Below are 13,668 nucleotides of genomic sequence, written 5' to 3' on the forward strand. Positions count from 1 at the left end.
CCCCCCCCAGGGCAGGACACTAGACCCCAGGAAATCGCCACTGCTTCACGCACGGCTGGTGTCTTCTAGATAACTAGTGTCAACAGACTCCACGCCGTTCGCAACCGTGGGTCTGGCTACGGACATGAGCGACGAGCAGTTGTTATTCTACTACCACGACTACTACCATGGTTGCTGCCGGTGGGTGCTCGGTATCAAGATCAACCGGGCGTTGAGGCCAGGTATATTCTGGGGAACCAATGTCCATCGAATCCGCCTGACGCGATCCCTCACGCTGGAATTCCTGTTGGGTAAGTCGTATCTACACTGCTCGTTGATTAACCTGATTGGGCATTGGGATACAATGTGATGTGAACTGCCTCATACCCCTGGGCTGGAGATTCCCCGGGTCCAGGGCGATAGCTTGACAGCCCTAAGATATCAAGAGGAATGGCTGGCTCCAGAATCGACGACTAGGCGGGTTGGGACATTCAGACTCAGCGCAATCGTATCTGATTCGTCGCGACGGTCGGCTGCTATCAGTGGTTGTGGTATACAGACGGCTGCCACACTATGTTGTGCGCATCTATTTGCCTCGTGCGACAGCGCGTCTTGATAACGTGTTGCGCCACGTCCACCAAGGAAACGTCGTGGTCAAAGTACATAATGAAGGCCACAAACCCCGGATCCCCCGTCTCTTGATTATCGCAATCACACCTCAACCGTGGCCAAGTTGGACTGTATTTTGGTTGCGTGAACGCGTCAAGCATGGTCTCCCAAGCAGCAGCGGCGAGCTATGTCGCCGAAGACAGGCCTTTTGTGCCAGGTACCGTACACCTGGTTGACTTGGAAGGTACCATGCGAGCGAAGCATGCGAAAGGCCACAAAGACATTGTCCTTGTTCCAGCTCCGAGCAATGACCCGGATGATCCGCTCAATTGGAGTCGTCGCCGCAAGTTACTGTCAACGTCCTGTATGTGTGTGTACACATTGATGGTCAGTTATCTATCAGAGACGCTTCGTTGTTGCCCACAACCCGAAACTGACACCCTGTCTCTAGGTGGGCATCGCCTCTGCCGCCATTTATTCGGTGCTGGTCCCCATCAGTGAGGACACTGGCATGTCGCTTGGAGACCTGAATTCCGGTACTGGGTACATGTATGCAGGCTCTCTTCCACCGCACCCGTAAGGTTCCGCCCATCTAACCGATGATGATCAGGTTCCTGTTCTTCGGATGGGGTTGTCTTTTCTGGCAGCCACTGGCTCTTCAATACGGCAAACGGCCCGTCTACCTCATTTCCCTGATCGCCACCATCTGCATTCAGGTTTGGGCCGGCTATACCACAACAAACGGACAATGGATTGCGAACAAGATTCTTCAAGGCTTCTTTGGCGCCCCTATCGAGTCGCTGTGTGAGATATCCGTCACCGACATATACGTAAGTCGTTCTATAACTTGGCCTGCTCCTGCGCTTCTGCCATCGAGGGCTCCAAATCTTTTCGACTCTGGCGAATCTCATTTTTGTGCCGAAGCTGACGATTGTCATTCATTACAGTTTACGCACGAACGCGGCTTCTACCTCGCACTGTACGCCCTGTTCCTGGCAGGTTCCAACTTTTTTGCGCCCATCATCGGCGGCTTCATTGCCGATGGCATGGGGTGGAAATGGGTGTTGTACTGGGCAGCCATATTCAACGCCATCGGGTTTTTCTACTGCTTTCTTTTTCTGGAAGAGACCAACTATTCGCGCAAGACAATCACCGGGCAAGAATCCAAGGAGGAGGCGAGCGGTACACAGACCCCCGATGTGATCCCAACAGAGGGCGGAGCCGTGGCCGCCAACGAGAAGACGGCCATCGACACCCCAGTTCCCGCGGCCGAAGAGGACCTCGGCATCATCCACCCGACCAAGAAGACATATCTGCAGAAACTGAAGCTCTTCCAACCGGGAGCCTTCTCCAAGAAGAACGAACTCGCCGGCATGATGACCAGACCGCTCATGTACATGTTCACTTTCCCCGTGGTGGCATATGCCGGGTTTTCCTACGGCAGCAATCTGGTAAGTGTGTACAAGGCAGAAAATGTTGGGGGATATTTTGAAGTGAACTGCGTTACAGTGGTGGCAGGCTTGAGTGACTAAGTACTGTACTGACATGGGGCATACATCATAGGTCTGGTTCAACGTGTTGAACGGTACAGCGTCTTTGATTCTCTCCGGATCTCCCTACAACTTCCGCGCGTCCATGGTCGGTCTCAGCTACGTCAGGTGAGTTTTTGGTTCCTGGCAGTGCTTCCTGCCCTGGTACTGACCGAGCTACAGTCCTCTGATCGGCGTGTTCATCGGCGCCGCCTACACGGGCATGTTCGGCGACTGGTTCATCATCCAGTTCGCTCGGAAGCGCGGCGGCATCATGGAGCCCGAGAATCGACTGTGGCTCTTCACCATCTCTCTGCTGGCCATCCCGTTCGGGCTCATCCTATGGGGCGTCGGGGCGGCGCATCACGTCCACTGGTTCGGCCTCGTCTTCGCCATGGCCATTATTGCCTACACCAACACCGTCGGTCTGCAACTCAGCATCAGTTACTGTGTCGACAGCTACCGCGATCTCGCCGGCGAGACCATCATTACCGTCATCATCATCCGCAACACCATGTCCTTTGCCATCGGCTACGGCTTGACTCCGTGGGTGGAGAATATGGGCTACCAGGATGCCTTCATCCTCGCCGCTTTTGCCGGCCTGGCCCAGGTGCTGACCTTCCTCATCTTCGTCAAGTACGGCAAACGGCTACGCAAGGCCTCCACCGACACTTATCTGAAGTACGTCAAGGAGATTACCGACGCAGGCCTCACTCATTGATCGATTGGTTTCAAAGTGCAAGCGAGATAGTGGCGGCCTCCTCAGCCTTTGTGTGGAATTCGATTGCCTGTCAAAATAACCTGGCTTCCTTGAAATATTGAGTTTTGGTCTCCAGAGTCCCTCAAGACGCAGCATTTCTTTTTCGTGTTTTGAATAGGAGCAAGAGAGTTACGTAGCAGACACGTCCACTCAGCACCAGAAGATCATCATATGTGCAACGACACTTGATGAACCCACTTGAGACAGCCGCGAGTTTGGTCTACACAGTGTGCATTAAGCGAGGGTCGCAGCAACGGCGGTAGTGTTGGATCGCAGCCCGATCACTTGTGGCCATATTTCCTCAACAAACCTTTCAAGATGCTCATGGCGCCAGACTTGTACGAACCGCCAAAGATGGCATAATGATTGAGGTGGTGATAACTTTCGTACAGCGCAACGCGGTCGGCATACTCACTTTGCGGCTCCGTCTCGGGCACCAGCGAATGGTATTCCTTCCAGAAACTAGAGGAGAAGCCGCCAAACATGTTCATGATGCCAAACTCGTACTCGTGGTGCGCATAACATGCGGCCGGGTCAAAGACTACATCTTCTACCGCCGCACCCGCTCCTCCAGGAGCTGTCTGATCACCCCGGCCCACGAAGCTGCCTTTGCTCTTATTCCCGGACCACAAGTCGCCGTGGACCACGACAGGACGAATACCTTCCGAGCCCCCGAGGTGACCGTCTGCAAGAAGCCTAGGAACGACTTCTTGCACGGTCCGCTCCACTGTCCGCCGTAGCTCGGAGTCTGGTCCGTTATTGGCCTCGCCACGGTCTAGGATGGCAAGCAACCGTCGGTTGGCGAAGAAGTCGGCCCACGACGACGTGTATGTGTTGTCCTGGGGCGTGTCGCCACAGCAGGTCGTCACTGGAAAACCAAATTGCGGTGTGTCGTACCCGTCCGGCGTCGGGGCAGGCGTTGTGTGCAGCTTGGCCAGTTTGCCGGCCAGACTTGTCCCACTGCCCGTGGCCGAGTTTGCTCCTCGTGTCCGCGAAAGCATAGAGCCGCCGCCGCCCAGCTCCAGGAACTCGGTGGCTAGAAAGTGCCCGCCATTGTCCAGTTTTCCCCACGCAAAGGCCTTGGGACACAAGCTCGGGACCGCCTCGTGGATCGCGTTCAATGAGGCATACTCGCCTTCAAACATGGTCGCTGCGCCAGCGGAGGTTGAGGTCTTGACAAACACCGTGGTTGAAGGCGTAGTTATGCGGAATGTCGATGCAAAGCCCGAGCCGCCATGTCTCGAGATCTTGGAAGAATGGTCGTCTATCGACAAGGCGCGAACGATGGCAGGGTCGATTGAAGACGGCATTGTGCGATGCAATGCAGTGTACGTACAACGTTGTAAACAAGGGATACACCGCACGCTGCCGAACCAGGATGGTCAGGACGCAGAAAATTCAAACACGAAGCCTACATCCTTCTGATGGAGGCGCGAGACTTGTTGCGTTGAAGTGTTGAAGGAAATGTTGTGGTAGAACGGGAATCTTCACATGCAGTGCGCGTGTACCAATGACGTAACAAAAAGCTGGGATATCGCGTGAGCGCCCGTCAACTTGAAGTCTACGAGTTTATCACCTCCCTAGTATACTCGGGCTACTAGGTCTAGTAGTAGGGGCTGGAAACGACTGCTTGAGAGCGCCTTCATGCAAATCCTCGCCAGAACAGCCCGTCAGGCCCCTGGTAGTGGTAGTAGCCCGGTGCTGCTCTTGAAATTGGACTTAAAACTGGAAGTTGTGCATTCGACATTGATCGTCCAGCGCGGCATACAAAGATTAAGTTGACATCACGCGACTTAACCTGTCCTGTCAAATACACCATCCTTCTCTCGCCCTGACCTCTAACATCAGGAGAAACCATGGGTTCAGCTCATCCCGATTCGGAGGTGTATCCAAAGGCCACCGGCCCTGCTGCCCGCATCGTAGCTGAGCATCTGGCTGACGCGCCCATCACCCTCTACTCTGGCTGGTTTTGCCCTTTTGTGCAGAGGGTCTGGATCACTCTAGAGGAGAAGAAGATTCCTTACAAATACGTGGAAATCAATCCTTATCACAAAGACCCAAGGTTTGTCCCAGCTACAGGCATATGCGCGAGTGACGATGTCTTGTTGACGAGCGCAGTTTTCTCAAGCTGAACCCGCGTGGCCTCGTGCCAACCCTGGGAGCACCCCAAAAGGACGGATCCCAAAAGCCATTGATTGAATCCAACATCATTTCGGAGTATCTGGACGAGTCCTTCCCGGAGCAAACACCGCTGTTCCCCAACGATCCTTACGAAAAGGCTCGTATGAAGATATGGATCGACCACGTCACCAGCAGAATCTTGCCTGCTTTCCATCGATTCCTCCAACACACCGACAAGAGCCCGTATCCGCTGGAGAAAGCCAGATCGGAGTTTCGGGACACGCTGAAAACGTGGATCAAAGAAGCGGACCCAGAAGGGCCTTTCTTTCTTGGTAAGGAGCTCAGTTACGCAGATGTATGTCTGGCTCCGTGGGCGGTGAGGCTGTGGGTATTTGACCACTTCAAAAAGGGAGGTCTCGGAATACCTGAGGTGGGTGCCGGAGGTGAGGACGATCAGGTGTGGGATCGATGGCGAAAATGGACCACGGCCATCGAGTCCAGGAAATCGGTGACTGAAACCCTGAGTGACCGCGAACATTACTTGCCCATCTACCAGCGATATGCTGAGGACCGGGCGCAGAGCGAGTTGGCCAAGGCCACACGCGAAGGGAGAGGCGTGCCGTGAGGGCGGCGAGGAGCGGCTATCAGGCGGGGATGGGATGTCACTGGCCATGTCCACAATATACACACTAGCTCTTCACGCGGCGCAACGCGAGTGCTGTCATGGAGTCTACACCGACGGGGCTATACAAGGAATCTATCCTGGCTCAGGACGCGCAGTACAATATACTATTTTCGTTGCAGATTTAGGCTTTAAGCATACAACTGTAGTACCACGGCATAGTAGGACATGGTGCCTGTGAGGGTCTGCACATATACTAGTAGGGCGAAATAGGACGCTAAAGACCAAGTAGTGCGAGTCTAAGGTACTACCAGAGGAAGGAGCAAGCATTGGGTTGCCTGGACGATTGGGGGGCACCTTTAACCATAGTACTGTACTGTGTACAATGTTGTGGTACTGCAATAATTTATATCTAGAGAACGGCGATTTTAAGTTGTCCATCGATCTCACCCAATGCTCTGTCCCTTTTCTTTCCCTGTGCAGCTGCATCTTTCCTGAGGTGCGTGCACTCGTGCAATGCATGGCAGAGCCTCCTCTTCTGCTTGACGCTGGCTGAACTCTACAGGCTTCCCAAAGCCTCTTGTCACCAGCATGCCGCGAGCCCCTCGACGAGCAGCGCATCCGACGCTCGACGCCGCAGCGACGACGACGCCTACACGTCCGACCGCCACAAATGCCATCACGGCGGCCATTCCACCGTTCATGCTCGAAACGCCTCCTCATGCGCCATTCGTGACTACGCCGCTACCCTCAAACAACCCGGGCCACTCTATTGTGCCCGATATCAATGCTCCCAGGCGTGAACAGGGTCGGGCTCAGCACACGCCAATGCCCAACGATAATGTGCAAAATGAAGCCCCAGACACTTCGCAGCTATCCCATCATGCAATGGGCTCGATCGCATCAGAGAACGGCCACGTAGACGAGCAATCATACCTTGAATCGGCCCATCATGACGCCGAGGATGCCAAACAACTTAAGGGCTTGCGCGACATTTCCTCGCTGGCCACATGGACGTTGTCTTCTGCGAAGCCCGGTTGTGCTCTGCCACAATTGCGCAACCCGAGCCCCGCGCTCTTCTGGCAAAGTGACGGCCCGCAGCCACATACCCTTACCCTCCATTTCTTCAAGCTGGTGGCCATTGTCAAGATGAGGATCTACTTGGACTTCGAGTTGGATGAGTCATACACGCCTACCAAGATGAAATTCTATGCGGGCATGTCGGAGGGTAGTCTAGTTGAGTTTGGTTCATGGGAAGTTACGGAAACCACGGATCCCGAGACTGGAGAAACGCACAGTAGCATCGAAGGGGTCCGAGGATGGATTGATGTGCCATTGAAGGGCGTTGGAGGTAGGGATACTCATTATTACGAAGACGAGGCAGCCCTGGACGGCCAGGTCGAGTCGACGCTATATCCGCTCGAAACAGACCGCCGCGAACCCTTTGGCGGAGACGTGCTCAAGGCTATGGTGGTGCAAGTGCGAATCTGCGAGAACCACCAGAATGGCAAAGACACGCACGTGCGTGGTTTCCAGGTCTTCTCACGGGATCACTCCCGCGCCGGGGAGATGCGCAGTAGTGGGAAAAAGGAGAAACGGAAGAACCAAAAAGCCGTCAGAAGTGAACAAGAAGCAGACAAGGTTATTGGCCTTCAGCCGCCCGACTGGATGGGCGAGGCGGTGCTACGGTAGCCGCATGAGCAAGGCACTTTGCGACGAGACCATGACCATTGACGGTAACGTGCTAGAAGGCTAGAAGGACCGAGCCTGAGGCGCATTGTGATACCAGGTATTTGTACCACCAACAACACCGACCTGGGTGTACTGCTACCTACTGGTTCCCACCGCGAGTCATGCTGTATATGCTTCCCAGAGTCGTATCCGATGATGAGTAAGGCATCTTCATACAACCACCTTCAAGCGTCAGTGCCTGGAGGTGTAGGCTCTACTATTTGTACGTTGCCATCTCAGCCCGATCCAAGATCAGATCGCAGCGAACTCCGCAATCTCTAGTAGGACCAGTAGGAGACAACCATTTCCGGGAAAGCGAGTCGGCGTCGGCCGATCCTGTTCAAGTTGTTCTCCAAGTGATTGATTCATCATTCGCTTTGGCGACTCCACTTCGTTGTCCGCTCGGCAACTTCATGATGAACGGCGCGCGGAGAAGGACGCCGTTTTTACGCCGCAAAATCCAACCTCGACGCCAGCCCAAGCAGCCTTCTCAGGCTGGAGCAGAAAGACAAATGCCCCGTGGCCGGCTTTTCCAACAGAATGCGAGGATAGATGGATATTCATCCATTTGAACCAGCCGCAGCTATGAAGCCGCCGGCTGGTCGACTGCTGCCATGTCCAACTCCCGCCTGCTCCCAAGAAACAAAGATCCTCTTGGGCCCTGGCCTTGCTCCGCGTTTGCCGGGCAGATCTGATGTGGATCGCGGTACTCCACATGTTCTAACATCGTGCCGACTCATAAACAGGGTCCCTCACGCTGTTGATTTTTCCCCCATTCTCTTTGGACTTGGAGGTGGACTTTTTACAGCATTGAGCCCCAGCGACGACATACCATGTCTTAATATCCTAATATATCTAAGCCTGGCATAGGTGTGGTTGGATTGACTCAGCCAAAACAGACGGGCTCGTGGAACCATGGTTGAAGTTGAAGCGGAGGCGAAAGAGGCGGGCGAAGTCGCGGTGCCCATTGCGCCCACCAGCACCGGCGCGTACGATCCGAATGTCGAGCCTCCTTATGGGTGGGTGGTCTGCATTGCGATGCATCTGATCAATGGGTTTACTTGGGGCATTATTGCAGTAAGCCTCGATAGGCTTGTCTGCTTTCAAGATCTGGACTGATATGTCTGGCAGTCATACGGAGTCTATTTATCTTACTACATCAACCATGAGACTTTCCCGGGAGCATCGGACCTGGACTTTGCATTCGTCGGCGGCGTCAACTTTGCTACAGCACTGCTCTGTGCTCCCATCGTCAATGTGAGCATTCGGCTGTTTGGGACCAAATTCCCCATGTATTGCGGCTGTTTCCTCTTTGCGGGGGGCTTCATTGCGGCCTCGTTCGCAACTAAATTCTGGCATCTCATCTTGACCCAGGGTATTCTCGTGGGGCTCGGGGTAGGTTGCTGCTGGCTGCCCGCTACGCCGCTGCTGCCATCGTGGTTCAACAGGAATCGAAGTCTGGCCCAGGGAATTGCCGCGGCTGGCTCGGGCGTGGGTGGGATCATCTTTTCCGCGGCGACCACGCCCATGATCGAGAATTTGTCCCTGGCCTGGTCACTTCGAATCATTGGTATCGTATCCTTCGGCGTCTTGTTCATTGCCACGGTCCTTATGCGGGATCGAAACGCCACGATCAAACCCCGGCTCAAGGCCTTCGACATCGCTCTGCTCCGAAGATATCGAGTCTGGCTGTTGATTGGGTACAGCTTCTTCTCGATTTCCGGCTACATCATCTGCACATATACGCTTTCGGCCTTTGCGCTGTCACTTGGCCTCTCTCAACATCAGGGCGGCATCGTCACTACAGTGCTTAATGTCGGGACGGCGATTGGAAGGCCTGGTATTGGGGTCCTCAGCGATCGATTTGGCAGGATGACCGTGGCGTCTGGGTTGACGGCGGTCAACACGCTCATGGTGTTTGCGGTCTGGATCCCGACAACTTCGTTCGGCCTTCTTCTCTTTCTGGTGTTTGTACTCGGCATAACAGCCGGAGTATACTGGGGGGTCAGTTTCCCCATCCATTCACAAGGTTACGCGTTGTACTAACAGAAAATCAGACCATCGCCCCCCTTTGCGCCGAGGTCGTCGAGCTGAAAGAGCTCCCGACAACGCTCGGTCTGATGTGGCTATCCGTTTCTATGCCCGCTCTGTGTGAGTTTTTCCCGCGAACGCCCCGTTCTTGTCTCTCTAACCCTTACGTAGTCTCGGAGGCGATTGCGCTAGGAATTCGTCAGCCCCATCACCACCGGCCCTACTTGTGGCCTGAGATCTACACTGGGATCACCTTCCTGCTTGCCAGTCTTTTCATGCTAGAGTTGAAACGACAAAAATGGGGCCTCTTTGTCCGGGAGAGGCATCGGTAAGGTAGCGGGTATGACCATCCGGGGCAGACGGAGCGCTTAGTAGTGGTTATGGACATCTATAAAGCATTTAGAGACTTTACAATGTATACCCTGCAGGTGAGGGTGCAGGTTTTTGGTCTTGGATACGAGCGAGAAAATGCCTTAGTAGCCTGAGAATACTGGTCAATGAAGCATAATAAAAGACGTGGCAGCCTGACGCGGTTGAAGTTGACGAGGCTGCAGGTGTGCCAGTGTCTAAACCTCGGCATTTTCTGTTGTGCGGACTTTGGCGGTCGCGGTCGTGGCCGTCGAGTTGTTCCATCATCATCCTCATCTTACGAGGCGCGTGCCCTGGTCATTAGTATTCAAATTGTCTGTCGCCCACCCGCAATGGTGTGTTACTGTCAAGAGATATCTGTTTTCGGCTTTCTCGTCCGCGGAATGACATAGTCGAGAGGATGCCCGTCACGGAGATTCTGCTGTTACGACATGGTCATCGCCTCGCATGGACGTTGAACCCCGTCACAGGAGAATACACCTCGAATCATCCATTCCCCACAGGGCTGCCAGCGGATCCTCCTCTGGCCTCACATGGCGTTCAGCAGGCGCGGGAGACGGCAAGACATCTCGGCAAAGTCTTGGAGGAGGTGGTCAAAACAGATCGCGTCCGAATCTATTCGAGTCTCTTTTATAGATGTCTAGAGACTTTACGGCCCACGGTCGAGACACTTCGTGAGATCAGTCTTCCAACGACGACACCAGCCCAGCACAGACACTTGAAAGTGCGGGGTGAGAGAGGCATAGGGGAGTGGTTCGGCCGTGCATGGTTCGTGCAACCCAAACCGGCCGAGCCTTCTCGACTGCGCAAGGAGTTCTTCCCCTGGCTGGACGACGAGTATGTGTCGAGGGTTGTCCCGCCTGAGCACGGAGAGAGAATTGTGCCTCTGCACGATCGCGTCGCACGGGCGCTCGCCCACATCGTGCAAGACGTGGATGAGGAGTACCATCGGTCGGGACGGGGCGACGAAGAGGTCACACTGCTGCTCTGTGGCCACGCCGCTCAGATCATAGCCAGCGGGCGGGCGTTGACGGGCCAGGTGCCGGATGACCTGGACGAGGAGGATTTCAAGTGCTTTACGTGTGGAATCAGCAAGTTTACACGGCGGCAGGTCCCTGGCACCGGCGAACCATACTACGACGATGACTGGCGCAACAGTGGAGGCGTGGCCGGAGGATGGGACTGCATTCTGAACAGTGATTGTAGCCATCTGTCGCAAGGGGAAGAACGAGGCTGGCATTTCCACGGGGACGAGAGTTTCGACTCCTACGAGGCGCCCACGGGGATGGGCATCGGCATCAGACCTACGAACGGAGGCTCTAGCTATTCGAAATTATGAGAAGGACATGCTCCGTCGTCGCCTTATCTTCAACGTGGAAAGATGGGAGGTGAGACACTGCACGTCAGCCCCAGGTGCCTTCGGTCATTTCTCGATGGTGCATACTTATGTATACTAGTACTACAGCCTTGAATATGCTTTCAGCTTGGGCTAAGGAATCTAGAGTAAGAAGGGTACATTTAGCGACCGAACGTGATGCCATTTGCCATCTGGAGGTTGGCTGGCATGGAACGTTGAGTGTTCGCACGTTAGACGATGCATTTGGCCCCCCGTGAAAATTAGATGCTTACGGGCCAATATATAAAGATATCAAGGTACAATAATATAAATCTTCCAGTCGGCTTTCAAGTGTTGGTACCGTCAAGGTGCCTCAGTGCCTCCACCTCCAGCGTCATTCAAGTTCTCCCGCTCTCCAACCTGCGCTGCTACCACCACCACCCTACCATTCCTGCTATTGGGATCAATCCTCAGCTTCAAGCTTGTTCATCCAGCTGTCTGAATAACCACCCGTCTCTCCTTTACTTTTGGTCTCCGAGAATGCTTGTCCGGCGTTCTCTTCCAGCAGCCATCTGACAGCATACTATGGCCTGCTTGAATAGTCTTGTCTTCAGCCATGTCGTACGGCAGCAGGGTGCTGCGTCCTTCGACCGAATGCTATTATGGTAATTGGAAAATTTCTCTACTGTCCGGGCAAGCTCTCACTGACGATGGCTAGACCTGCTTTCGACCTTCATTCGGCAAACACGCCCTCAGACGCGGACCCGAGTTCGTTTTCCTGCGGAGCTTGAACGACGACAGTTTCACGACTACTTCGTCACCCATTTGCCTTCTTCCTCGCTTCATCCCGACTCTCGCTCCTTGACAGGCCTTGCCCAGAAGTTTTCCAGAAAAAATGCGGCAGGAAATACACCAGATGGTAAGTCCGCGACGGCTGGCCACGCATCCATCTCGAGAGACACGACTGTTGTGCGTATTCCCCTTAAGAGCGCGAAACATCACTACGGAGCTGCAGTCTCTCGAGGCAGCCGACCCTACAATGAAGATTCGCATCAGGCCGGGATCATCGAGATTCCCGCATTTGCGAAGAGACCACCCCCTTCAATAACAATGAGCCGGGCCAGGTCAAGGGAAGGGACCTCGGCCGACAGCGCTTCAGGAGATCCCCAGGTGTTCTACTTCGCCGTCTTTGATGGTCATGGCGGCGCAGAGTGCAGCGATTTTCTTAGAGCGTCGCTGCATGAATACATTGAAAAGTCGGCTTTGTCTTTTGGATTCCGCTCTAGCTTACGCCAGAAGGGCGGTGGCAAAGAAGGAACTGATGTTACTGCTGGACTTCTCGACATCGAGGCTGAACAGGCACAAAAAAGCAAAGCGGCTCTGGACTCGGTCCAGATCAGCAAGGACGGAAAAGAAGCAGCGGACAACCGATCCGGTGAGGCAGAAGCGAAAGTCTCCGCATCGACCACTCGTCCTCCTTACCCCGGCGACCCGCCCTTGATCCAGTGTGCAACCAAAGAGAAGATCAGGGAACTGGAAGAGGATCTGACCAAGAAGTGGAAGGATCTTGTGGGTGGTTATTTTCGGCGGTTTAGACCTGCTTACTTTTCCATCTATGATCAGTACCAAAAGGATGGGGAAGCTGGCGCTGCCTTGAAAGAAAGCGGCAAAGATGTGGAATGCGGCGCTGCCATCGAAGAAGTCATTACATACGCCTTTTTGAAAGCAGACTATGACTTTGTCGCCGCACAAGCTGCAAAGGATAGTGAGACCAGGGATAATGCTAGGGCCGAGAGGCCTCTGAACGAGGAGGAAGTATTAGGTGAACCCAGCAAGCTTGCGTCTCGCATTGGCGGGCCCGTCAGGTTCAAAGGGGGCAGTACATGCAGCATTGCCCTGGTCTCGACGCCTTCGGCCACTCCCTTCTGGAACCCTGCCACCACCTCATCGATGCTGGTGGCACATGTTGGAGACACAAGAATTCTTCTGTGCTCGACCGCTACAGGTGCAGCAGTCCCACTGACTACGAACCACCATCCGTCGTCGCCAGTCGAAAGCAACCGCTTACGACGCTACGCGGCGACATTTGTGACGGATTCTTTTGGCGAGGAGAGGATTTCTGGTCTCGCCAACACACGTGCATTTGGTGATATTGCCTCTAAGCGCATCGGGGTCAGCGCAGAACCGGAAATCAGAAGGGTTGAATTGGGTCCCGCCGAGTATTCGTTCATGGTCTTGATGTCGGACGGAGTGTCTGGAACTCTGGACGACCAGGAAGTGGTTGATATCGTCAAGGAGGCCAAGACTCCAGAGCAAGCCGCGCGGGACGTGGTCAATTTCGCCACCGAGGTCTCGACCGAGGGCGACAATGCCACCTGTCTAGTCGTGCGGATGGGTGGATGGGAGAGAAGGCAGGAGGGAGGACACGGAAGCTTGGGCACCAAGGAGAGCCGTGATTATAAGAGACAAAGTGCCGCCGATCCTCGGACTCGACGGCAGTAGGACTTGTTGCGGGTGGAATTGAGATAGTACTGGATACATCGTACAAGCTGAAGAGACCTGCTTCGCCTTTTCAAAGTAC

General features: G+C 54.5%; 7 protein-coding genes across 7 annotated transcripts; 6 read left to right on the forward strand and 1 right to left on the reverse strand.

The window, feature by feature from the left end:
• Positions 1 to 747: 747 nt before the first annotated feature.
• Positions 748 to 2,838, forward strand: HMPREF1120_03014 (serine/threonine kinase 16; the record flags this gene model as incomplete). Its single annotated transcript, XM_009157065.1, has 6 exons — positions 748 to 975; positions 1,040 to 1,137; positions 1,199 to 1,418; positions 1,536 to 2,039; positions 2,152 to 2,246; positions 2,301 to 2,838. 6 exons carry the CDS (start codon positions 748 to 750, stop codon positions 2,836 to 2,838), a joined length of 1,683 nt encoding a protein of 560 aa, XP_009155313.1.
• Positions 1,935 to 4,359, reverse strand: HMPREF1120_03015 (fructosamine-3-kinase). Its single transcript, XM_009157066.1, has one exon. It carries the CDS (start codon positions 4,185 to 4,187, stop codon positions 3,159 to 3,161), a length of 1,029 nt encoding a protein of 342 aa, XP_009155314.1. The 5' UTR covers positions 4,188 to 4,359; the 3' UTR covers positions 1,935 to 3,158.
• Positions 4,360 to 4,733: 374 nt separating this feature from the next.
• Positions 4,734 to 5,623, forward strand: HMPREF1120_03016 (glutathione S-transferase; the record flags this gene model as incomplete). Its single annotated transcript, XM_009157067.1, has 2 exons — positions 4,734 to 4,939; positions 4,996 to 5,623. 2 exons carry the CDS (start codon positions 4,734 to 4,736, stop codon positions 5,621 to 5,623), a joined length of 834 nt encoding a protein of 277 aa, XP_009155315.1.
• A 588-nt stretch (positions 5,624 to 6,211) lies between these two features.
• HMPREF1120_03017 (anaphase-promoting complex component APC10) lies at positions 6,212 to 7,312 on the forward strand (the record flags this gene model as incomplete). Its single annotated transcript, XM_009157068.1, has 1 exon — positions 6,212 to 7,312. One exon carries the CDS (start codon positions 6,212 to 6,214, stop codon positions 7,310 to 7,312), a length of 1,101 nt encoding a protein of 366 aa, XP_009155316.1.
• A 954-nt stretch (positions 7,313 to 8,266) lies between these two features.
• Positions 8,267 to 9,714, forward strand: HMPREF1120_03018 (MFS transporter, MCP family, solute carrier family 16 (monocarboxylic acid transporters), member 6; the record flags this gene model as incomplete). The annotated part of the gene is made up of 4 exons (XM_009157069.1): positions 8,267 to 8,428; positions 8,483 to 9,355; positions 9,409 to 9,502; positions 9,554 to 9,714. 4 exons carry the CDS (start codon positions 8,267 to 8,269, stop codon positions 9,712 to 9,714), a joined length of 1,290 nt encoding a protein of 429 aa, XP_009155317.1.
• A 437-nt stretch (positions 9,715 to 10,151) lies between these two features.
• On the forward strand, positions 10,152 to 11,090 carry HMPREF1120_03019 (uncharacterized protein; the record flags this gene model as incomplete). The annotated part of the gene is made up of 1 exon (XM_009157070.1): positions 10,152 to 11,090. One exon carries the CDS (start codon positions 10,152 to 10,154, stop codon positions 11,088 to 11,090), a length of 939 nt encoding a protein of 312 aa, XP_009155318.1.
• Positions 11,091 to 11,703: 613 nt separating this feature from the next.
• HMPREF1120_03020 (protein phosphatase) lies at positions 11,704 to 13,589 on the forward strand (the record flags this gene model as incomplete). Its single annotated transcript, XM_009157071.1, has 2 exons — positions 11,704 to 11,752; positions 11,806 to 13,589. 2 exons carry the CDS (start codon positions 11,704 to 11,706, stop codon positions 13,587 to 13,589), a joined length of 1,833 nt encoding a protein of 610 aa, XP_009155319.1.
• Positions 13,590 to 13,668: the final 79 nt, after the last annotated feature.

Source organism: Exophiala dermatitidis (genome assembly GCF_000230625.1).
Source record: "Exophiala dermatitidis NIH/UT8656 unplaced genomic scaffold supercont1.3, whole genome shotgun sequence".
Classification (NCBI taxonomy): Eukaryota; Fungi; Ascomycota; class Eurotiomycetes; order Chaetothyriales; family Herpotrichiellaceae; genus Exophiala; species Exophiala dermatitidis.

Bases quoted from the DNA above. Each gene is read 5' to 3' on its own strand.
- HMPREF1120_03015 (XM_009157066.1), bottom strand. From the start codon at position 4,187: ATGCCGTCTTCAATCGACCCTGCCATCGTTCGCGCCTTGTCGATAGAC.